This window comes from Diabrotica undecimpunctata, chromosome 6, assembly GCF_040954645.1.
Source record: "Diabrotica undecimpunctata isolate CICGRU chromosome 6, icDiaUnde3, whole genome shotgun sequence".
Lineage (NCBI taxonomy): Eukaryota > Metazoa > Arthropoda > Insecta > Coleoptera > Chrysomelidae > Diabrotica > Diabrotica undecimpunctata.
Genome location: NC_092808.1, coordinates 7,165,770 through 7,192,734, shown reverse-complemented (window position 1 = coordinate 7,192,734; position 26,965 = coordinate 7,165,770). Strand labels below are relative to the sequence as shown.

General features: G+C 32.9%; 1 protein-coding gene across 1 annotated transcript in view; it reads right to left on the bottom strand.

The window, feature by feature from the left end:
* The window catches only part of LOC140443067 (calpain-D-like), a 31,969-nt gene extending 5,342 nt beyond the window's left edge, over positions 1–26,627 (bottom strand). The window contains exons 1-9 of the mRNA XM_072534122.1: positions 26,235–26,627; positions 25,594–26,179; positions 9,872–10,269; positions 9,587–9,802; positions 7,767–7,852; positions 6,966–7,352; positions 4,513–4,896; positions 3,680–3,882; positions 2,244–2,446 (exon numbers count right to left, since the gene is read on the bottom strand). Coding sequence (XP_072390223.1) covers positions 2,244–2,446; positions 3,680–3,882; positions 4,513–4,896; positions 6,966–7,352; positions 7,767–7,852; positions 9,587–9,802; positions 9,872–10,269; positions 25,594–26,179; positions 26,235–26,443 — 2,672 coding nt within the window. The 5' untranslated portion in view covers positions 26,444–26,627. The remainder of the gene's footprint in view (positions 1–2,243; positions 2,447–3,679; positions 3,883–4,512; positions 4,897–6,965; positions 7,353–7,766; positions 7,853–9,586; positions 9,803–9,871; positions 10,270–25,593; positions 26,180–26,234) is intronic.
* Positions 26,628–26,965: the final 338 nt, after the last annotated feature.

Genomic DNA, 26,965 nt, shown 5'->3' with positions numbered 1-26,965 from the left:
TTTATGCGATTACTGTTAGTATGTAATCTGACAGTGGTTGTTGCCTGCAGGTATATTTTGTATAATAATTTAGTATATCTATAATCTAGCCTGCATTCTTTAAGCGCCTGTAATATTTTGATTAGATCAACTGTGTCAAAGGCTTTGTGAAAATCGATAAATATTAGAACTAGAGGTTTATTGTATTCCACTGCTTTCTCTATTAGGGTTTTTATATTTTATAGATGGTCATTTGTTCCGTAACTTTTTCGGAATCCTGCCTGTTCCTTTGGTTGATAAGTCTCTAATTTTCTTTCCATTCTCTTAACTAGTATTCGCGTAAATAACTTATATATATGGCTGAGGAGGCTAATCGGTCTGTAATTCTCTAAATTTGCTTTGTCTCCTGCTTTGTGTAATAGAATCATAGTAGCGTTGTTCCAGTCTGTTGGAATATTGGCGCTGTGAAGGCAGATATTGAAAAGTTGTTTAATTTTTTCAAGTAGTACACCCCCTCCAATTTTTAGTGCTTCTGATACTATTCCATCTTCACCCGGGGTTCGATTATTTTTCATTTTCTTCAGGGCTTCTTTGATTTCTGATTTTGTTATATCGGGCATTAAATCTGATCCTTGGTTTAATACCCCAGTTTTTAGTGTAATTGGAGGTTCCGTATTGTTATCTTTTTTTCTTGATCTATATAACTCTGTGTAGAACTCTTCGACTATTCTTAATATTTCATCTCTGTTCGTTGTTTCTTCTCCAGTGCTGATTCTCAGTTTGTTAATTTCTATTTTCCCCTTTTGTGCGCTCCTCTTCAAAACTTTCATGTTCTTATTTTGCTCTATTGCCTGTTTTGTTTTTTCTACATTGTAGTTTCTTATGTCTTTTCTTATTGCCTTTGTGATCGTCTTATTTATTTGATTTATCGCTTCTTTGCTTGTAGTGTTATCTCCTTTCATTTGTCGCCTTAGTTCTATAAGGGTTTTCGTAGGTTGACTCAGTTTTTCATCTTTTTTGCTTGTCGGACAATATTTAGTTTGAGCCTGTTGCATTGTGTTGACTATTTGTTTGTTCAATATATTGATGTCTGCTGTTGTTGTATCTTTCAATGAATTACCAATATATTTTTCGAACTCCTGAATGTTAGTTGGTTTTGTCCATTTCTTTGGTTGTTTCTTATTTATCATTTTGAGTCTTTCTTTTTCGGTTGATATCGTTATTTTAGCTCTTACTAACCTATGATCACTGCTTGTACTGAACTGGTTTAGCACATTTACGTCTTTAAATAATTCTTTTTTGTTTGTTAGAAGATTAGTCAGAAGATTAGTGCAGCCAAAACTACAACAGATGCAGAAAAACTAATCACGAACTCGAATTCAGCTTCCCATTATAAAAACACTACGCAACAACTAAAAATTCTAGAGATAAGCCTAGCCAGCAACCTTTTAATGAGAATAAGTAACTACCATGTAGAGTTAGCATTATTTATTTAAAAATTAATTGTATTTATACAGAATTGAGATGTGTTTTCTTACTTGCTTTGTGTATTCTTCTACAAGCCCATGGGAGATTTTTAATGGGTCATTTGACTTAGCATGAATCACATATAAAACAATACTACGATATGTAATAACAGATTTAGAAACTATGCCGTCAATTCTTATCGATACAGGTGACTACACTGGTAAGGTAAACTTACCACTCAAGGAGGTACGTTTTTTTTTTCGGAAAACATTTTTCCCATTTTCGGCAATTTGACACAGTTGGCATACATACACAAAGTTAAAATCGATACATAGATTAATTTTTTTGGTACTCAGTACATTTTGCGTGGGACAGGGGTGAGAAGTCTAAGTCTAAGATGTAACCCCTAATTTGAACCCCCATGCTTTGTGTACCGATAAAAATTGGCGACATAGTTGTTATTATACATAGATTGTAGTATTCATTTACATGTGAATCATGATGGTTCAAATGACCCATTAAAAATGTCCCATGGGCTTGTAGTCTATATCTCAATAACTATGATCAATCAAGTCTCTTTTATATTTGTCCTATCTGATTTTCTCGTTGTATATTTTATATTAAGACAAGTGCGATCCTACAACTGAGTGAGATAGTCAACGCCGTTAAGTCTTAAGTTCACTATTTTGGATCATGAAATCAAATCATGAAATATATCACCGTGAAATAAATAATACAGAAATATATCAATCACCTTCCTATTTAAACAAAACTATGAATAGTAAAATAATACATACTGTGCCCAAATGAGATCAACATCAAGCTCTTCCTCTGCCGGCGCTGGAATGGATGATGCTTGCAACGGTATACTTTCACAAGGCGCCCCCGTCAACGTTGCGAGGCCTTCGATGGCTCTACCGGAAACTAAAGCTTCATAACAACCGTGTATTTTCGCTACAGCTTTTTCTATTAACGGAACCCATAGTTGTTTTCTCTTAGCCTGAAATTAAAGAAGTATATTTTTCGAAAACATTTTACAATTTGCAATAAAAAAGTTACTACAAAAGTAACCTTTACGACAGGAACTCTATGGTATGCTTTCTCAAGCTCAATGAGTTTGTTTTTTTTACTCCTATACTTTTCCATCAAATGCATTATAATGAAAATTGCATATCTTGTTGATCTACTTTGCATATTCTCAAAACTTCTTTCCTGAGGTTTCCAAGTACATATTTCAATAGCAGTATCTCTAATAATACTCACCATATCCCTCCAAATTATAATAGGGAGTTCCTTTCATATTTTAACACATTTGTTCTACTATTCTTGCCCTGACTCAACTCTTTCTCATCCTTTAACATCCACCACTTGGTTTTTTGTGGCCCTTTCCGATATTTTGGTTTAGTTTTATATTTTACTTCGATGTCCAGCACAAATTATGTATGTCGTTGGCGCATAGTCTCGCTAACTATTACCTTACACTCTTATATTTACGTAAACCTTCTTTTCTTGGTACGATAATAAGTATGGTTGTTAAAATATGAAAAAAATTTTAAAAAATGTTCCCGCGATTAATTTTATAAGATCCTGTCGCATTCTAGAGATAACTGTGTCACGTTGTTTTAGTTATTCAAGTTTTTTGAATGTGTGAAGAAGCGATTCAGTTTTTTTTTAGTTTATAAATAAGGCGCTAGAGACCAAATTAAATTACTTATACGTCAGTTTTTTAAATTATGTTTTAAAACTATCTGCGTTTAACCTAAGTTGGTCCTTCGAGCCGGATTCTTTTTCTTTAAATGTTATGCCATCCTAGAACACTGACAACTAAGTACTAACTCTCCCTTCGTTGCCCTCGCAACCTTTGATAATGCAGTCATCTAAAGCAATCGCAAACAAAAAGTATGTGACTGCTGTAAAGGTCCTACTAAGTCGTTAACATTTTATCCTGCCTAAATGGAAATGATAGATAGCTTAGAACCTTGAACCGGGATGAAACATAAATATTTACAACTTATATACTTAAGCGTACCTAAAATTTAGTTTTTTGTTAACTGAGTCAATACGTTAACGACTGAATTTACCATTTTATGGTTTAAATACCTTTATCCGGCGAATCGTCCATATACGACTTTTTTTCTCATTAACAAAACGTCTAGAAGGAAGATTTTCACTAGATCTTTTTGACAATTTGGATTTCTACTTAGATTTAAATCAGAATAAAGAAATTTCTTACCTGAGAATAAAATAAATGCCCCCTTTTGTCACAAGGAAAATAATCATCTACTAGAACTGTAATCCAGTGCCCGTCCTTGCACAATCTAACTTGATAAACGCCTTGTGCACAAAATTCTCTCGTTATCAAGACAGCTCTCACCAAATCTTCCCTTTCGGCTAATACAGCGAGTGCGCTTAACAACCAACAGTTACCCAAAACGCCTAAAACCATTAAAGTTCGTTTTAAATATATATCCGCTATGCTATTCGTTATGTTACTATTTAGTGTTTTTCCAAAAGTACAAAATAATGATTTTTGCACTCAGAGCATTCTGTCAATTGTTTTTGAGGTTAGGTCTAAACAAAACGTGATACAATTTACAAAGTGATTTTCATATTAAAGCCATGTCAAAATCATTTCAGATTCAATATTAGATTATTTTTATTGTCTAAAAGAGTATTGCAAAATAAAAGCTGATCAATAATTCTCCAGAAATTTAAAAACAATATTAATTAGACAATATATTTATTTTCTAAGTGGAAATGTATTTTTTTGTCATTAAAATGGCCTTCGGATTAAGTCTGACTGATATATTGCAATAAAACATATCAAATATGTTCGAAAAAATTTTTAAATTAAGTTATGGATATAACGACAACAATTTGACATATCTAGAATCCAGACTTGTAGCCAACTTCACAAATTACATCTTGACGTCACAGTTTATGTGACAAGACATGTAAATAACGAAATATACAAAAAATCGCTATGCATGAATTACTGTACATAAAAAAAGTACTAGAAACCATTTTATTTATTTAGTATGGTGTAAATAGGGTCTAACTTCTTACCTTGAGAGATATCCGAGGGTTGTGGTTTACGAAAAACAGCCCACGGCAAGTCCTTTTCGTCATCTACGACGATATCTCGCAGTCGTTTCCATTTCACGGCATGGGAATCTTTAATTTCAGATGGATTGTAATATAGGCTACTTGGCATAGGTGGAAATTCGTCGTCTAAATAACTTTGTTTCTTCAACTTGCAATATTTGACTATGTAGTTCCAATGTTTGTTACTCATTTCTTGCTGTGTCAATCGAGGTGGTTCTTTCGGATTACTAGAATTTATATCTTTTCTCATCTTTTGACACATATCACAGATTATATAAGATTTAGTATTTTCAAATGTACAAACCAGACATTGCCATGGTTCATAAGGCCCTGAAGTGATTGAATCTGAAAAGGATTAGTTTTTCGTGAAATACTGATCAAAGAAAACATTTTATTTTTAAAAGATATTTATTGGTGATTCCCCTAGCAGTATCCAGTAAAATTACGAGAGAACGAATGAGGAAGTGAATGACAATATTAAAAAGCAGGCAGACAAGACGGAAGATGCGCATGACAGAAAGAGGAAAAGAAAGGGAGGAGACGAATGAGTAAGCCAATAAGGGGAAGAATAAAAATAACAGAAAGCAGGCAGATGGGAAGAGGATAAGGTAGAGGACAATAATTGATATTGGTAAAAACCACAAGAGATTTTACAATAAAAAATGATCTTATCAGTGATTCCCCCAAACGGTTACAATGTGAAGGAGGAGGAAAAATATAGGGCAGACACGAATGAGGAATTAGATAAGAAAGCAAATAAGTCTAAAGGGAAACAGGCAGATGACGATGATGTAACTAAAAAAACAAGGAGACGATGTTGGGAGGAAATAGAGAGAAAGAAAGAAAAAAAAAACTAACCCAAGAAGTTTCAAAGCTCCCAAGTAGTTTCAAAGCAAAGGGGGAACATGAAAGGAAAGGAGGGGCGAATAAGGAGAAAAATGACAATATTGAGAAGCAGGCAGTTGAAAAGAAGATGGGTATAACAGAGTATGATAGGTATGAAAAAATAGAAAGCAGCCAGGTGGGAGGAGGAAACGAGAGAGAACAATAATTGACATTGGTTAAAAGTACAAGAGATTTCATAAAAAAAAAGAAAATAAATTACTTTGTTACCAGTGATTATCTCCAAACAGTTTCAATACAAAGAAGAAGGAGAAAAAGGATGAAAGAAGCAGAAGGAGAAGAGACGAATGCGGAAGCAGAATAATAAGCAAATAAGTATATAAGGAGAGGCAGGCAGATGAAGAAGATGCAGATTATGGAAAACCGGAAAAAAACGAGGAGGAGGTGTTGGGCACAAATAGACAAAAAGAAAGAAAAAAATAATAGAAGGCAAGCAGATAGGAGGGGAATAAGGTAGACGACATTGATATTGGTTAAAAAATTATCTTTTTACCAGTGATTACCCCCCGTCTAATGATTCCCCAAGAAATTTCAAAGCAAAGGAAGATTAAAGAGAATACGGAAGCATACGAGGAGGCGAATGACAATAAGGTAGCGAATAAGTAGAAGAATAAAACCTTACCAATGGTTTTCCCAAACGAAAAAGAGGAGCTAAAAGAAACGAAGGGAGCATGTGAGGTGGGGAAGTATGAAGCAGCAAATAAGGAAGTAAATGGTGATAATGAGAGTAATCAGACAGGTAGGCAAGAAAGGAAAGTCATGAGGGGAAAGCGGAAAAGAAGTCGAAGGGCGGTGGATGTGGAGGAAGAGTAAAAAGAAGGGGAAAATAATTCGCATGGTTTGAGAACACAAGACGAGATTTTAAAATAAGAAAAAATAAATTAAAAAACTTACACGTGATTGTGACGAGTCTCAATTCAAACGAGGAAGAAAGGGAGACTGGAAACGGATAAGAAGAGGACGAATAAGCAAGTAAATGAAATGATGACTGAGGGAAATAATGAGAAGCAGGTAGGTAAGTAGGAATTCGCACGTAATGGGAAAGTAGAAAATAAGTAAATGGAGCGGTTGATGAAGGAGGATAAAAAGGAGGAAAATAATAATTGATATTGGCCGAAAACACCAGAAATAAGTAAGCAATCATTCTTCCAAGCAATTTCAGTTCCAAATAGTAGGAGTAGGAGAAGAAGAAAAGGTGTAGAGGAAGCGCTTAAGGGGACGGATGAGAAAGTTAATGAGACAGGTGAAGAGAAATATGGAGATGAAGCCAAAGCAGAAAGTAAAGCGGACAAAAGGGAGGTGAATGAGTAAAATGAGAAAGAGTAGGTGGATGTGAGTGGGAGGACAAAGCAGAAGGAAGAGAGGAGGAGGTAGCACGAGAAGGAAAATAATTGTTAATACTATTTGGGTTCTAAAATTCCATATTGTATATATAAAAATTAAATGATACAATATAAGAAATCTTTGTCTTCTAACTTAATACATTATTAACAGAGTTTTTACATACTTACTGTGATCCAAATCTGTAAGTAAATTAACCTTGCTCCTTTCCGATTTAACGACGGTTATACTTCGAGTACTTTGCACCTTCGAACTGGTCGCACCCCTAACGACGTTCCTCTTAGATCTATCGTGGCGAGGAGATGGACTCCTAGAAGACATAGTTTCTGGATATTTGTCCGTCTTGCACGCTTTGCATACTAAGTTGTTAAGCGAGTTTTTCAAGGTGCACTTCGAGCAAGACCAGAACTCTCCCTTTTTCAAGGTCATGTCGTGGTTCAGGGTGATGGATCTGAGCTTGGAGCCGTAACAGGCTTCGCAAACGAGAGATCGCTCGCTGTTGACCAAGGTGCATTTTTTGCAAGTCCATTTTTGATCTTCTGTGGGACTATCGCCATCTGAAATTATTGAGAAACTTTTAACACCCCAGGAAGACACAGTGTGGTAAAACAGGTTATGTATACAGTGGAAATTTTGCTGAAATATTGTTAAATTTGATTATTTATATTTTACGTAAAATAAAAAAGCAAAATACAAACACAATCGATTAATAACAAAATGTTTTTTTAATCTATCAAATTAAAACTAGAGTCATTCAGAAAAAGGTGTATTTTTTCATTAAAAATTCATTTCTAACTATTAGATTATCGAGAACAAGTATGTTTATAGAACAACTTCTATGGCACGCATATAGGACATCACTAGACACTCGGTAATGGCTGAGTGTCTTATAATTTCGCATATAATTATATAGTTATATAAAACTATACAATATCTGAGTTTTCGTACAATAAAATATAATATTAATTTACCTGGTAAAAGTTGAAAATCGTCTTCTAGTTCTTGATCAAGAGTAGCAATTGGTACTTGAATTTTTGAGTCACTCCAATTAATTGGTCTAAAATAAAAATTAGTAAATTAAATTAAAAACATTTTGTCATATTATGACAAACTAAGATATTTTCACATTATCTAATTTCATCAATTATCATCAATTATCACATTATAAAATTTCAAGCAAAAACGTCAACTACTATAGGTGATCCATTTCTACTTGGCAGAGACAAAAGAAAAGTCAAAGCATTGGAGAAAAAACACACTTTTGTGAGTTGTCAAAAAACAACCCACTCACTCACTAACAAGACAGCCTGAATTTATAACAGATTGGATGTGAAAGGTTTGACCATCCACTATATTGGCCAGATTTAGCCTCTTCTGATCAATTTCTGGTTCTAAATAAAAAAAATGACTCGGAGAAGGCCAATTTGAAACGAACGATGTTGTCATAACCGACAATTCACATTATATTGAGGAAAAAGACTTTTCATGTGAAATAAAAAAGCTGGAATAGTGTCCTATCAAGTATATTGCACGAAAAGGAGACCATGATAAAAAATTAATTAATTAAAAGATTCTTTTGGAAATAACAACTATGTGTTTTTTATCGGCAAGTTTTTAGGGGCTTAACTGCCTTGTGGCACAATGAAATGGACCGAACCCCCCAATTAAATTAAGGAAAACTCAAAAGGATTACACGAGATTATTTTCATTTCCGAAACATTAAAGATCGAATCCCAAACAAAACGTTGAACTTAGTAGCCTTCACGTTAACCAAAAAGCACAAACACAAATTCGCGTGGAAGAACCTTAACTTAGACAACCAACTTTGTCGCAGTGTAATTTACTCTGATCTATAATATTATCTTAGATATGCGGACGACACTGTGATCTTAGCCGAAAACATTGAAGATCTTCAGAGACTGGTGACCAGAATAGCAGAGTATGGAAAAGAGTATGGTCTAACAATGAATGTCAAGAAGACGAAATTTATGAGAATATCGAAAACTCAAAGAAATAACGAGAATCTTCTAATAAACGAAACCAACGTCGAACAAGTGGACAAATATGCATACCTGGGAACAATGATTAACTCCACAAATGATTACAATCAGGAGATAAAAATAAGAATAGAAACGGCTAGAGCAAATTTCAACAAAATGAGAAGAGTTCTATGTACCAAGGATTTAAAACTGGAACTAAGAGTTAGGTTGGCGAGGTGCTATGTTTTTTCGACCTTATTTTATGGAATGGAATCTTGGACCTTGAATGCGACATCAATGAAAAAACTGGAATCATTTGAGCTGTGGGTGTACAGAAGAATTCTGAAAATATCATGGACAGAACAGGTCACAAACAAAGAGGTTCTGGGAAGGGTGAACAAAGAAATGGAAATTTTAAATTCAATAAAAACAAGAAAATTAGAATATCTCGGACATATTACACGTGGAGAGAAATACACCTTGCTCCAACTGATTATGCAGGGAAAGATCCAAGGAAAGAGAAGCATAGGGAGGCGTAGAATGTCATGGCTGCGCAACCTGAGAGAGTGGTACGGATGTACATCAAATGAACTTTTCAGAGCAGCCGTCTCAAAAGTCCGAATAGCTATGATGATTGCCGACCTCCGCCGCGGAGATGGCACTTGAAGAAGAAGATAATATTATCTATAATAGATCTATAATATATCAAGAGATCGTAAAGCACACAATGCTTTCTCTGTACATACAGTCATTCCCAACATTTAGATTCTGTGGCCTGTAAAAGTATTTATTAATATTAATAAGAAACTTACTTGTTTGAAGAACAGTTCATGGTAATATTTCTATCTTCCGTGACAGTTACAGTACAAGGCTGACTCAACGATGGCGGCGTTCTCCAACTTTTACAAATATCACATTTCTCGACGCTAAAACCGTTGTATGCGAAAGAACACTGCCTGCAAGTCCACCGTCTTTCGTTCAACACCCAACTAGACTTCGTTCCTGTCGATTCCCTCATCAGTTGCATACTAAAAAAATTGTAAATGAGGTTCGAAATGCTCCAAATTTTTGTATACATTGTATAAATAAATACTTACATTTTGTTGTGCTTGTCGGCATCAAATTCAATATTTCTTTTCTGGGCATTAATAATGGTCTGATTTTCATAAAAATGTTTATCCTTGTCCGGTTCTGAGATTCCTATATAAGTGAAAAGAGTCCCTTTATCCTTAGAAGTAGTATCACAAATGTTCCTGCTGTTATAATTCTTGCCGCAAACGCTATTCAGATTATCAAATAAGGAGGAATGTTGAGAAGATTGAATATCAGTCATTGAGGTGCTGACCTTCGGAAAGCTACCCAGTGTAGCTTCGAGACTTCTATTTAAGTTGGGCATATGTAGATTGTGAGCTGATGGCAGTTCAGAGAGAGATCGTCGGTAGTACGGTTTATGACTTTCTGAATGAAGAGATTCGTTATCCGCCCAATTATTTACCTGAAAGAAGAAATAAGTAAAAAACCGAATAAAATAACCAATTTGGCATTAGGTATGTGTACAAGGACGACGCGAAAAGTTCTCAACTAGTATTAGCGTGGTACCTATGAAACACTTGGTACTGTATACTACAAAATTAATAACTGATTGTGTTACTGACCTGTAGGTTCAACTAAGAAGGATGCTGTAGATTGGAATCCTTAATGGTGCAGAAATAGGTGTTGACCAATGACAAAGTAACAGGTATATGTGGAGGAAGAGGTTACTAGAGTTGGAGAGGAGAAGAAGGAAGAGTTAAGAGTGCTCAAAATTACTAATAAAAATTTAGGTACCTAAGTTAGGTATATATATATATATATATATATATATATATATATATATATATATATATATACGCTAACTAGGTTGTTACTTTTTTACGTTCCCGTTTAGAAGATAGACTTCAGAGATGCCTGAGACCCTGTCCATGTGAGCGATAATTTTTTTTTAATTTATCGCGGCTTTGTTCGAGGTATTTCTTTGAATTGGTTCCAATCTTACTTGAGGAAATGGGAAACAACTACTTAAAGCAAATGATACTGACTCTAGTCACAAAAGCGTTGTATGTGGAGTAGCATAAGGTTCAGTACTGGGTCCTCTACTTTTCCTTATCTTTATAAATGACATCACTAACATAAAAATCGATGGGAAAATTTTTTTTTGGTGATGATACCAGTATTAACTGGAGGAACTCTAATATTGCAACTCTTCATGTAATTATAACTTCTGATCTACTTATAATAAAAACCTGGTCCGACTCTAATTTACTCTCTTTTAACGTGGATAAGACAGTAGCAATATCCTATAAAGGATACACTTAATAACAGCCACATCAGTATGGTTGATTCTGTAAAATTTTTTGGTACTTTTAGAGACAGCAACCTTAAATGGTACCTTCATATCGATTTGTTAACTTTTCTTATTGCCATCGAGTCTAAGAAATAAAAACAATATGAAGAAATATGCTAAATGGCATATACAATAAAACAAATACTCATACAAAATTCATGCTTACACACAGAATAAAATTTTTGTTCCATTATATATCTACCATAACAACAAAGGTTTGCAAAATATAAAAAACACAATTGCCAATTCTAGGTTCTTGCTAAAAAACCGTTTAAACAGGCATATTAAACATACTAAAACAAAATCTAAAAAAATTGGGCAAAGCAGCATTTACAAATATGTAAATATAGATGGATTTATAAATTTGATACAGGAAAAATTTTTCTTGGCTTGTTAGAATTTTTTCGAAATAAATCTCTTATTGCTAAATATAGCCATATTTAGGCAAGTTTTCAACTGACTAGAGAAAGAATCGAATATCCCATTGTCAAAGCTGTCAAATGACAATATTTTTTTTTAGAAATATTAAAAAATTAACATTCCAAGCCAGATAACGTTAAGAGCGTAGGCGCAAAATTTCGGGCCAATGCTTTTTAAATGCATTCATTTTTTTCGAATCCTGAGAAAACTAATAAGTATTTTTGAAAAATTTAAACTCAGAATGAAAGATTATATTATTACTGAGGGCCGAAAGTCCCTGAAAACTTCTATAATGTTTATTTTAATAAGTTACAGGGGTGAAAAAGAAGAGAAAATTTAGTGTAATTTTTAATTTCAAATATCTCATTCAAAAAAACTTGTTGTTTATTCTAAGGGACTTTCGGCCCTCAGTAATAATGTAATCTTTCATTCTGCATTTAAATCTTTCAAAAATATTTATTAGTTTTCTCAGAATTCGAAAAAAATGAATGCATTTAAAAAGCAATGGCCCGAAATTTTGCGCCTACGCTCTTAAGGAATAACATCACCGATTCCGCTGAGCATTATATAGCTCATTTATTGATTGCAGTTCTTAACAAGGAGTCCTGCTCAAAAGTACAATATCTGCAAATAGATAGAAAAAACGAATGCTTTAACAGTTACAAGATTCGTACAAGAAGGATTAGCGAACTTCTTTCTACCAGATCCCTTCCTTATGAAAAGTTATTGCTGTTTTTATCCGATGCTGCACCCTATTTGGCCAAAGCAGAGCAACATAATGTAATATTTTACTCAAAAGTTCATTATGTTTGGAGCATTGTGTTAGTAGAATTGCGAAAGAAATTAGAAAATCTTTTCCTCTTATTAATGAAGTTGTATCTAATATAAAAAAATTCTCTCAAAGCATCTTTAACCCCTTAAGAAACTATCCCGAGATAATTCATCTTGCACTTGTTGCATCTAAAATAACCAACCCGAGATATCTCGTTTTGAGCTATTTAGTGGGAATTTAAGCGATTTATTTCGTTCTTTCGAGTTAGGCTTTCGGAATTTGAACGAGAGGAGACGTTAATCACCCCATACGAAGAAATGCTGATCTGCGAGTTTCTGGGAAGAGCAGGAGAGGAATACAAAAGAAGACCTGGGGTCTTCTACCGCTTAGGTAGGGACATGTTGGTAAAGGGGATTGATATTGATATGACTCAAGATATAAACTTATGGAGAAATGTAATTTGGGAAGCTAAAGCATAAAGGTAAAGAGAATGATGATGATGATCTATATACATTTTCTGTTCCGTGTTTAATTAATTGTGTTTCGTGTTATTCAGAAACTTTGACCTATCGGTTTTAAAATGTTACCATTTTTCTGATATTCTATGGAGAATATTTACCTATAGAAGTGGCAAAATTAGAATAAATGTAAATGAAGGAACTCCGCCAGTTTAATTAAAATATAAAATTACAACAGGGAAACATAATATCTTCAAAAGTGTTATATTAGTCGTTGGAGATCTTCAGGAAACTAAACGGTTGGAAGAACGATTTAAAAGGAAAATATAAGCGACCATGAAACACAAAAGAAGAAGAGAAAGAGCAAAGATGACATGATCCGACACGAAGACTAAAGTATAATAGAAACATATGTATTTAAATACTTACCAATTATAAAACAGAACAAAAACTTGTACGAAAACAATTGTATATACACTTAACATCTATTTAAACGAAACTACTTAATAACTGAAATAAGATTCCATAATAGTAATGACTCTGAGGAAAAAACTGTCTATCCAAGATAAAAAACTCGACAACAAACTTGTCAAAGGTCATTACGTATTATATGAAGAGGTCGTTACTATTATAAGACCGTTTTTATTAAAAGGACGAACTATAATAATTATTATAATTTACTTCTGTCCTACAAGATTTCTTAATAATTATTGATATGAATATATTAATGAGCATTTTAGTCGAGTCAATCAAGTCTAGAATTATTATAAAATCGTATTTATGTTCGATTGTGATTTTTTTAAATGTATGTTCTTTCAAATATTTAGTATTAACAAATATTTCATTCGAAAATATGAAGAGAAGAAGATAATATTCATAAGGTTATTACCAATAGCTCAGAAAATTGGCAGTTAAAAAAAAAAGAAAAGGGGAGAGAAACAAAAATCGTTATTTGTCACATTTAAATGAGGTTATGTGATTAAAACACGGGAAAAATATCAAAAAATGGATTTCTTCAAATTTTGACGATTTTCCGAAATTTTCGGAAATCATACATTATTTTATGATACCAAGGTACTCTTACCTCCGTTGTGACAGGTATTTTGGAAACATTGAAGGAGATATAACAAAATAAGCTAATGATCGAAAAACGTGACATCAACAGCCGGTGTAGCAATCCTCGTACAGGAAAGCAGGCTCTGATTAAAGAAAATCAAGCAAGGATAATCTAATGAAAAAAATTATCGCAATGCATGGAAAGATCAATCTGATACCTTTAAAAGTGTTCACGATAGGATTACCCAAATGCAAAATCTGATGCAGGAAACGCAAATCAATTGGCAAAGTACAAACAAGAAAAAGAGTGCCAGACAGAGAAGATGCGGTACCGAGGGAATGAAGAGGAATTAGCAATTGAGATCGAATTACAAACTAAAAAAATACCTATCTATACCATTTTTTATCAATGCCAACTTTTAAACAAATAATTATCTTACACAACCCTTACATTCTTAGTATTAGAAAGGCTACTATTACATAAAATCGAGCAAGTTGTTCCCATAAACGAAATTATACCACAACACCAATTTGGATTTAGACGTGAACACTCAACCATCCAACAATGCCACATAATAGTAAATATAATAATTAAAACAACTCTCGAAGAGAAAAAGTACTGCGCTGAAGTGTTTCTAGATATACAACAGGCATTTGATATATGGCATAAAGGTCTCCTCTACAAATTGAAATTACACCTAACAGACCAAGTATACTTTATTCTAAAATCGTATCTTACTGATCGTTACTTCCAAGTCAAAACCGAAGACAGCTACTCAAATTACCACATCATACAATCTGGCGTACCTCAGGGTAGCGTTTTGGTCCCATTTCTGTATCTGATATTTACAGCAGACGTTCCAACCAGCAACGATACCTTCTTAGCTACTTTGGCTGCAAAACTGGCTTTGGCAAGCGATGGAATATCAGTGTTAATGCTATCAAACCAGTACATATTACTTTTACAACAAGAAAATCTACATTTCCACAAGATTAAATTAATAATACTCCCATTCCTATAAAACCAGTTGTCAAATACTTGGGAATGCATCTGGATGAAAAACTTACATGGACAACGCACATCAAAACTAAATGGAAACAACGAGATCTTAAACTAAAAAATATGAACTGGCTATTTAACAAAAGGTTTCAGTTATCTCTTGAAAATAAACTGCTTCTGTACAAAGCTATACTCATACCAGTTTGGGCATATGGAATAGAACTATGGGGCTGTAGTAAACCTTCAAATACGAAGATACTTCAAACATTCCAATCCAAAATACTCCCTGTGATAAGTAAAGTTCCACGGTATGTACCTAACCATACACTTCACAATGATCTGGACATCCCATTACTTAAGGACATAATAAAGAACCACTCAATAAAATATTATAATCGCACCACTGATTACAACAACGAACTGATAAATAATTTATTCACCCAACCACTTGCCGAAAGAAGATTGAAGAGAGTATGGCCAGAAGACCTACCGCAATAATACTTAGAGAACTGTCACTGGACTGTACCTAACTCACGTTAATTTACTTACAGACTATTTACTTATTACTCTGTGTATAGAGTAGATTGTAAACATGCAATATAAAAATATTCTTACTTTATGGATTTCCCTCGTATATTCGACAATTTTCAAATTGTATGTAAATAATGTCTATTCGAGATAATTCGTTATTAGAATAATTGTCACATTTTCATATATTGTGCCAAAATAAGTATATTTTTAGAAAACAATAAAAAAACTTACGCGTCCATTAAAAAAAAACAATATCACCGACGGGCGATATAATGAATTATAAATGAGAACCTCAATCTCTCGTTTATTAATCTGTTATGACCTGAGAATAATAAATGTCTCAATGGATCTATTAAAGAACTCAAATTAAAATATCGATAATATCGCTGTTCGAACTATAATCGTACAGTTCCAATTACTGCTATCTCTGGCATTGTTCATGTTACAAAAAGAGCTTTGTGTAATATTTACAAACGAAAAACTCGATTGCAGAGAGTAATTTTCCTTGTTTTTACTTCTAAAAGTCATTATGTTTTATTAGGACATCGGAGAAGATTTACTGCGCTTAAAATATAGATTTGAAGTTATTTTCTTGTGGCATATTATGTGCAATTATTATTTTTGATGGGAATAAACCACAATTTAAGTTTGTTTAAATTTTTTTTTATTTAAACATCAATCTAATATTAAAAATAGAGAATTTTATAGATCTCAAATATGCAAACACGCGTGGGAAAATGAACATAGGGTTCATTGGAAAGATTCAAATATTTACCTTTTTAATTGGTCTCTGTGGCTTGTCTTTATTGCTAAAAATGAATTTTTCTGTAGAAGAGTTAACATATATATGATCTATGTATTAGGAGAAAGTTCGAGAAATTGCTTATTTGCATCCAGAATATATCACGAGGGATATCCTGAACGGATGAAGCCAAACGCAAGAGCTTTTGAAAAATTAATGGATGGCTTTTTTCGCACTGGGTCAGTTGCATATGAAAAAAATGAGAGAACCAAAACTGTTCTAAGTGAAGAAAAGAAATATGATATACTGATAGCTACTACTGATAGTGAAATTCGTTAAAGTGCAGAGACTTAGATGAGCTGGACACATTGCTAGGATGTCAGATCACGAATACACGAAGAGATTAACATTTTCAAAACCAGAGGGCACAAGAAGCAGAGGACGACCACGAATGAGATGGATTGATGATGTGGAAGAAGACCTACAGATTCTAGGGGTTAGAAGATGGAGGGAAGTTGCCAGGAATCGACAGGAGTGGCGACTTCTTTGTGAGCAGGCCAAGATCCACAACGGATTGTCGAGCCACTTATGATGATGATGATAGCTACTACTGAAGATCCCCACATCAGCACTGTCAACAAGACAGTACTTAGTCAAACTTCGGCGGCAAAAATCCTTCGTAAACAAACTGCATCTTTACCGCTTACAGTTACATCAAGAATTGACAGTCGATGATCAACGCAGATTAGATTTTTGTCAGTGGTTTCAGCAGCAAGTGCAAAGAGACCGATTTTTTTTCGATTATGTGCTTTTTGGAGATGAGGCTACATTTCACAAAAATGTAACGGTAGATCGGCATAATTTTCATTACTATGTATCAAGCAATCCCTATTTTGTTAACACTCATAGTCAAACTAGGTGGTCTATAAATATTTGGGATGGTATTGTTCAATTATGTGATTGGCCCATATTTTTTTAACGGTCGTGTGAATGGTGCCATATATCTGGATTTTCTAATCATTTGCCAACATCACTGCAAAATTTACCGCTTAATATAATTAATTTGAAATTCTCCAAAATTAATTTTTTCATGTGGGACTATATAAAAGACCGTGTATACCAGAAGCCTCCAACAACACCAGATGATATGAAAAATAGAATAAGAGAAGCTTTTAATAACATTGACTTACAAATGTTAAGAAATGTGGCTCGAATTGTGGGCATTTTAAACATTTATGTACTTTAGGCTTATTTCCTTAATATCACATTAATTGTTACATTCTTACTGTTAGTTATTTATTGAATAAAAATAATTTTATTAATGCATTCCCGAAAATTGAAGAAAACTAAAAATATCTCGGAAAATAATGAGTTTAGGTATAGGGCTATGCTATATAAAAATGAAAGAGTATCATAAATACAATCATCATCATTGGTGCTACAGCCATATAAAAGAGCTTCGACCTTCCCAATTCTATTACGCCAGACGGTTCTATCCATTGTCAACTTTTGCCAGTTTGCTGCGCCTATTTTTCTACCATCCTGATCTACACCATCCCTCCATCTGAGTTTTGGCCTACCCCTACTTCTACTTCTCACAGGTTGTGACATAAGGATTCTTCTAGGAGGGTTGTTCTGCTGTGATCTTGCCAGATGTCCTGCCCATCTTAGTCTTCCTATTTTTATACGTCTTTACCACCAAATATATGTTTATATCTGTGATATATCTCGTAGTTGTACCTCCTTCTCTAAACACCATTTTCACAGATGCCACCGAATATTCTTCTCAGGATCCTTCGTTCAAATATAAGCAGGAAGTTTTCATCTGCCTTGGAAATGGTCCATGTCTCCGACCCATATGTCAACACTGGTTGTATAAGGTTTTTGTATATGGTTATTTTTGTTTTTTGGCTTAAGTTTCTGCTTCTCATATGTCTACTCAGTCCAAAATAGCATTTGTTTGCTAGGATTATTATTCGCTTGATTTCTTCCGTCATGACGTTCTCCTTGATGATCAGGGAGCCTAAGTATGTGAATTTGTCCGCCACTTCAAAGATAGAGTTATCAACCGTGAATTGGTGGCCGATGTTTCTGGCTCTATTGTTGGGTGTTGATGCCATTATCTTAGTTTTCTCCTCATTTACTTGCAGGCCTATATTTTTTGAGGCGTTTGACAAGGTGGTATACATTTCTTCTAGCTTGCGTGTTGTGCGGGTAACTAGGTCAACATCATCTGCATATGCCAAAATTTGGGATGATTTATTAAAAATGTTTCCTCTGTTTTCTATTTGGACATCCCTGACCGCCTTTTCCAGAGCTATGTTGAAAAGGAGACACGCCAGCGCATCTTCCTGTCGCAGCCCAACATGCGTTTTAAATGCCTGTGTTGCTCGCCCTGTATTTCGACTTTGCAAACAACTTACGCATTGTAGCCTTAACCAATCTTATCAGTTTATCGGGGATGTGGAATTCATCCATGGCTTCGTACAATTTATTTCTTAGGACACTATCATAGGCCGATTTAAAATCTACGAAAAGATGGCATGTGTCGATATTGAATTCATTGGTTTTTTCCAGTATTTGCCTTAGCACAAAGATCTACTCTGTTGTTGATCGATCATGCCTAAAACCACTTTGATATTCGCCAAGAAGCTCCTCTGAATATGCACTCAGGCGACCATATAAAATACTCGAAAATATTTTGTATGCTGTATTTAGGGTTATTCCTCTATAGTTTCTACATTCCAATTGATCACCCTTTTTGTGTAGCGGGCAAACGATCCCAATACACCACTCTTCCGGGATTTGTTCCTCATTCCAGGCTCTCAGTATGATTTTATATATATATGATTAATCAGAGTAGCACTTCCACATTTAATAAGTTCCCCGGGCATACTATCACTTCCTGGAGATTTATTATTTTTTAGGTGTTTTTTGCATCCCGTACTTCTTGAATTGATGGAGGCTCCAATGGTATATTGTTGCTTGCTCCTGGGGGTGGTTGATTTGGATCTTCTACTTCGATAGTAAGTAGTTCTTTATAGTGTTCCACCCACCTTTTCAATACTTCTTTTTTGTATTGAGTATATGCCCCTCCTTATCCGTACATAGTCCTATCCTTGGTTTAAATTCTTTTCTTGCTTTATTTAGGTTTTTATAGAATTTTCTTGTTTGATTTTCCTTTTTTAATGCCTCAAGTTCTTTCAATATTCTATTTTCATAGTTTGCTTTTTTCTCCGATGGATGTCCTTCTCTTCTCTTCTGAGATCTTTATATTTTTGTTCTTTTTCTCGGGTTCTTCTTTGTTGCATCAGTTTATAGGCATTGTTCTTTTTTCTTGTAATGTCCTCGCACTCAGCATCGGACCACTCATTGCGTGGTGGTGGTCTTTGCGGCCCTAGAATGTTATTTGCTGCGTCTTTTATATAATTTTTACACATTTCCCATCATGTACTCACAAATACAATATTTCTAAAAAATAAAGTATAGGGTGATCCATATAAAAAATTGAGAAAATCGTACTTTCGTCTTGTAGTTCACCTTCTATACAAATTTTAGTTAATGATTTCAATTAAACTGAATTTTATATAAAATAAATAATTATTTACGAATCACTTCTTTATATACAATTAATCACCCTGTAGAGTTCCACATATTTTCCAAGTATGGAGAATATCATTGCCTATAGTTTTTCTAAATAAGTCTTTTGGATATCTTGTACCACAGTGGAATTCGATGTCGCGCTAAAAACTTACCCTATATATATATATATATATATATATATATATATATATATATATATATATATATATATATATATATATATCCATTTCTAACTACATATAAATCACTATACCATCAATTCTTTTTATATTTGTACAAATACTCTAAATTTAAAAGTTATAATGTTAATAGAAATTATTTCCCCGAACAAACTTTCTAATATTCCCGAAAACTAACGAAATTTTCGGAGATATCAGTTCAAATCTTTATGTAAAGCCGACAAAATAAAAAACATTCAATGTCAACTAACCGAATCGATTTTGCTTAAGCCTTGGTGATATTTGTTTAATAGTGTTCCTGTACATTAACAATACATGTCACAGATCGACCTTTATATGAAATAAAAAAACGTGAAAAAAAACTCCCACGTGAACACTTTTAAACCGAACATATCAGGCGTTTCATAAAACTGAAAGTAATGGTGTCATTATTGATCCAGAGGATTAAAAGTGTTTTTATTTGATTTTATTTTTAGTGGGATGTATGGATGACATGCATATATCAGTAAAATTATAAAAAAGTAGATGTTTGCAAACGGTTTCTGGTATCTGTTTGTTTTTTAATCATCATCATCAAGACTTTCCATTCTTCGTACAATGATTGCCACTCTATTCTGATTCCTTTATTGCGAATAATCTGTCTACATTCTTTTATTTTTACAGGTTGTTGTATGCATTGGTTTTAGTTACATTTTCTCGTTTTTTTTTTTTGTATTTTTACATAGTTCGATCCATCTTTGTTGCTTAGGTCTTTCTTTCCGTATATCTAACCTATAGGCCAGTAAAGGAAAAAAAGCTGGAAAAGCTTATTTGCTGTGTGCAAGTACTTGGAGAGAATACAAAAAAAAGGATCGTGCGCGTGAAGCGGCGAAACCTTGCATTTTTATTAGCACATTTCATAAGTACTATCGTGAAAGAAAGTGGGATTTCGCAAATGTATTATAAATTGTAAAAATACAACAAGAAATAATCAATTTAAGTTCTATTTGTTTCCAAATTGTAAGCAAAACTACAATAATTATTGTATTAAATAAACAACTGCAAATCATTTTATTTGCAATTTACTAAAAAGTTCGCTGATCTATGACACAAGATGTCTCTCTTCCGAAATGTTTACCTTTTGATAACCTCTACCTCCAGACGAAATAAATCATTTTTTACTACAATTGCAGAGAATATATTTACATATCTTCCCACTATTAATGAAAATGTCCCCTTTAATTATAGAAATTATCCTTCTCCGAGCAAGTCTTTTTTTTCGTCCCGTTGTGGAAGAAGAGGTCTCTCAAATAATAAAGTCTCTTAGTAATTCTAATTGTAGGGACGTTCACGAAATTAATGGCAAAATTTTAAAAGAAACTTACCAAATAATTTTAACACCTTTCACTCATCTTATTAATTTAATTCTATCAACTGGAGTATTTCCAGAAGTACTAAAATACTCAAAAGTACTACCTATTTACAAAAAAGGTGATTCTTCAAAAACTGACAATTACAGACCCATAAGCATTATTTCTACTTTTGGGAAAGCGATTGAAAAGGTTATCAAACAACAATTTTATTCCTATTTTGAGTGAAAAGTACTCGTTCTACTACGAACGCCGTATTTAATGTTGTGAGCGGTGATTGATGGGCTTGAACGCGGCGATCGCAAAGCAATTTCTCTTTGAAGGCTTTTGATTGCGTTATAACTTCTTATCTATGTGACAGACACCAGGCGGTAGTGTCTAAAGCTCATCTCTCCAATTTTCTATCCTTAAAACATGGCGTCCCACAAGATTTGGTCTTAGGACCTCTTTTGTTTATTATTTATGTCAACGATTTGCCTAAATTCATATCTCCGTACAAAACCGTACAATTCGCAGATGATACGACATACGTTATATATCAGAAAAAAATAATGATGATTTACAAATGTTTCATGAAGAAGTTTCTACTAAAACTAGCTCATTGTTTGCTGCAAACAAACTAAAACTTAACTCTGATAAAACGCAAAATTTGGTTATATCTGAAAGTAATTTACATAATGATCCAGATAACAAAGAGATTGTTAAACTATTGGGGATAACAGATAATCGACAGAACTGGTCGGCTCATATCTCACAACTTAAGAAAAAGCTATCAAGTTCATTATTTGTTATTCGCCAACTGGCAAGGGTTGAAACATTAAAAATGACATATTTTTCTTTATTCCACTTTCACCTAAACTATGGTGTAATCATATGGGGCAATTCAATAAATGCACTTCAAATTTTTAGAATGCAAAAGAAAGCTATCAGGATTTTAGCAGGTTTTCAGTTAAAATACGAGTAATATATCAAAAGTGCTAATAATTTCGCTGATCTATGACACTAGGAGTCGCTCTTCCGAACTTGCGCATAGCGAATACAGGTTTTTGAAGATTGTGAAAGGTATATGAGGGATAGCTGATGAGAAATCCTTGAAGGCGTACAGCTGATTTTGCTTTGTTTTTTTAAACTATTATAAACAGTGAAAAAATAATTTTTTGCCTATAAAACATTTCTTATTTATTATTGTTGTAAAAAGTTGCAAATGTTAAAAAGATCATTAATTTGCGAGTTTCTAAATTAAAATATATAAACAAGTGACCGCGATAATAGCAAAAAACCCTTATGTTTGCAGTAATTTATAAATTTTAGTTTTTTTTTGCATAAGGACAAGTAATATAACTAGTTCAAATTATTGCAATTAATGAATTATTGAAGTGTGCTAAATTTCAAACACATCGACCAAATAGTTTGTAAGTTATTCATTTTGTTTATCCCGGAGAGCGAATATTTATACAACTGTACTTGCCCATTTTAATTTTCGTCGCACAGTACGTTCAGAAGCATTCTCACTGACATTTTGAAGCGATTTTATCAATTTTGTGGTGGCAAATCTGTTTTCCAGACAAATTTTCTGTCCTTGGAGTGAAAATAGTCTTTCTGTCGCATTTTTTCTTTCGTTTTGGGCTCAATTCTTCCCCTGATTCAATCTTCTTCTTTGTGCGTCCGACACTAGCTTCAGAAACCTTCAATCTTTGTGATATTTCTCGGTTTGAAAATATTTTAGCATTCACTTTAGAGGACCTTTACTTTAGTTTTTTTACATGGTGAAAGATTGCATGCTTATGCAGTGTTGTTATATGAGACAAATAAATACATATATGAAATTAATGTATAATAAATTTCCTTAATAAAAATCCATTTCGTGTATGTTTGTATGTGAAAGTACTGTATATAAACTTATATAAAACAATAAATTATTAAAAAATAGGAGTGCTTCTAATAATTTGGCCAGGGATATATATATATATATATATATATATATATATATATATATATATATATATATATATATATATATATATATCCAAAGAATAAAATCCCTGAAATGGCAATGGGCAGGACATATAGCAAGAAGAACAGACAACAGATAACTATGTGGTACCCCAGGAACGCTAAGAGACCAAAGAGGCGACCGAATCTCAGATGGGATTATGATATAAGAAAATTAACAGGAACGTGGTCTTGAATAGCACAAGGTAGAAAAATATGGGCGCAAATGAGCGCAAATTATAAGAACAACGAATAACTAAGACATCGTCGAATAAGGACATAGAATAACATTGAAATAAGGGACGCTGCACCGTAATTGGAAACAGTTGATAAAGCTGCACATGATGATGATGATGATGATATATATATATATATATATATATATATATATATATATATATATATATATATATATATATATATATATATATATATATATATATATATATAATATCTAATGTATCCTTGCTGGGAGCTCCCTAAATTATTTGTATCTTATATGAAACATTTGTTTTTCGTAAATATTTACTAGCAATTAATAATTCTTTTAAGTTTGTAAAAATCACCTACACCTTTGGTGTTGTGGTGCTTAACAAACCCTCAGTCCATGAATTAGTTTAAAACTTATTCAGTTTGTTAAGTAAAAGTAAAAAAACATTTAAAACTCTTTTTTTTTTCAATTACACTAGTACGTTTTTCAAAAGAATAAAACTACTGCAATAATCTACACCCAAAACAGTCTTCTTAAACGCATTTTCCGTGACGTGTGATCGTTTGTAATGTAAAACATTAAATTCTGAGTTTTTTATTCATATTTCAAATGCCCCATATTTGTTACCACAGCTTAAAATTGAAATTTCATGTCATAGGTTATAAAGATTGATTTCTAGAAATGAAAAGTTTACTACAGCTGGTCAATGAAAGTGATCAATTTTATTGATCTCACGAGAATCTTAAAAAAATGGCGAAAATCGCGCCACATTAATTTATTTAACACCTTTATAAAAACTGAGTTTATTCTTGGCAAAATACAAAAACTGCATACAAAAGCTCCTTTAAAACGCATCTTGATTTTTGTCGATAGGACCTTTGGATCAAAAGATATCGAATTTTTACCATCCAGCTGATACAAATTATATTGAACATTGATTTCACGCGCGTAACTGACATGCAAAATCGACAGTCGCTTTTCTTTTTACACAAAAAATGCTTATAAACATTTTTGTTTAAAATTATCTCAGCTACATTTTTTATTTGAAACATTTTTTTCTGCAGTGTACAGATTCTTAGTAAATCATATTTTTCATGTTTTTACCCCCCTGCGTACTGGGTTTTAGGGGGAAGCTCAGGGATAAAAGTGGTCAACTTTTTTGCATTTTTTTTGGGTTCCCGAAGTTAATATTCTCTGCAAAATTCAGCTTGTTCATATGATTTTTAGGCATCAACTCTCTGACGACAGAACTACTCATTATTTTCTGACTAATGTTATTAGAACAAAAGATCTCTATGAAAAACTAATAACTTTTAAACTATTTGATAGAATGACCTGGAAAATTTGAGTGTTTGTTAAATACTACAAGACTTAACTTTAGATGCAACATCAAAGCCATAGTTATTTATTTTCAGTTTCCAGAGCAACAAATTAATTTTGCCACTTTTAGAATGGATAATTTTGAAGTTTTTTTAAAGCGTTTAAAGACAAAAGTCTGGAATTTTATTTAAAATAAGTAGTTAGTAAGTAAAAAATCCAAAAAGTTTTATTTCTTGCACTTAATTATTAATAACTAAAAAACAACATTGCATTATCTGCAGGAAAGATAAAGGTTTTCATATAATTAGATACTTTGATTATTCGAAAGTCCCAAATATGGTCAGATTTTACTTATTTCCATGAAAGCATAAAATAGATATGCCATTCAACTAAAACTATAGTCAGTAATGAAGTTATGATGTGGGATGTATCTATATCAAGAAATAAATATCTATATATCAAGGAATTTTTACTTTTCTTTAGCATATTGTGGTGTAAAATAGCATGCAATGAAAAGTTTGGGGCATGCAAAAGGAATTTTTGTTTAAACAAATGGACTGACAAACACAAAAAGGGAATAAAAATGTAATGGCAAACATATGAAATCCAAAACTTTAAATTGCATTACTATGGATATAATTATGGTCTTCCTACAGGTGGTCATATAGAATTTGTTTTGAAAATTTTTTTGGAATGTCTAATTCATATTTTTGCCAAAAATTATGATTTCCATAAAAGCATTCTTAGAAACTAAAAGAATGTGTCATCTAACAATAACTAGTGCTCAATTTAAAATATATTACCTTAATAATGACACTAGGTTTTAAATTGCTATTCAAATCAGGTGAATATGGAGATTCACAAGCCTCACACACTGTCAAATTAGCACTGTTTAATAATGTACATTGTTTGCACGTCCAAGTAGTAGCTGGAACTAAATTTTTAACTGTCCATATATAATTAGTAGGTGGACCAACTTCATTAATACCACTAGCTGTTGTTCTTATGTCTTTTTGTTGTCCATCTACTAAAGAATTGCAGGCTTTTTGGGCCACTGAACAGCTCACACTCTTTATAAGTGAGAGTGATTTATTTCTTTGGCATTTGCATATTAATAGCTTATCATAACTTAAATTGTCAAAATTTCTGTATGTTAAAGAACAAACTTTGCAAGGTGATGCTGTGTTATTCATGATTTTTAACCGTGAATTACATATTATGCATTTCAAGACTATTGTTGTAAAATAAGTGTCACAAACTGTACAATAAGTGACAAATGATAAAGTTGGTAAACTGAAGTATTTTTTTAAACAGCTTAAAGAAGTCTTATTAAATGACGAAGGGGTCAGTAAAACTGTGTGTTCATCGATAGGGGTATTATTCACAACACTGAAAAAATACTTAAATTATTGATCTTCAATATAAAGACAATAGTATGGCCTACCTTTGAACAATTTCCTTTTTTGGAGTATTTAATCGTCGAATAACAGTGCACTCTTGATTTTTGTCGAAATTATAAATGACCGACGATAAATCCGAGTCATCAAAGAGCTCCCTTAGCGTCCCACATCTAATACATTTTATTCTTTCAGTTGGATTGATCAAACTACAGATAGTACAATGCCATTGTAGAACAGATGCAATCGCACCCATGGTAAATGGTACATGGCTAAAAGACCCATGAATCTAGCGAGAAATAAATAACTTTCAAGTTTTGATCAGCTGATATTTTTGAAAATACGATCAAAGCAGTGACTAAATATGGATTAGACGTCGATTCGATATAAACAAACGAAATGTACCACACGCATGTCAAAGCTCTTTCTCTTTTCACCTTTCCTGTTTAAAATTGACATTTGCATAATATATAATATAATGTCACTTTAGCCACAACAACCTATTCATACCATACGTCTATTAAATTTAAAATTTTTACAAATAGAAGCTTCGAATTTTGGATTAAAGACATAAAAGCAACGTATATAACTAAAGATATCTAAAATAATTTATAAATGACGAGTACCAATAATCGGAATTTCATAATTGTTTTTATTTAAAAATATAAATATTACCTCTATTTATAATCTCTCGATAAATTATAAATTATTTCTATTCAAAAAATAACTTCAAAACTATTTTACAAATTTAATTTCTAATGATCTGTGATTTTACATG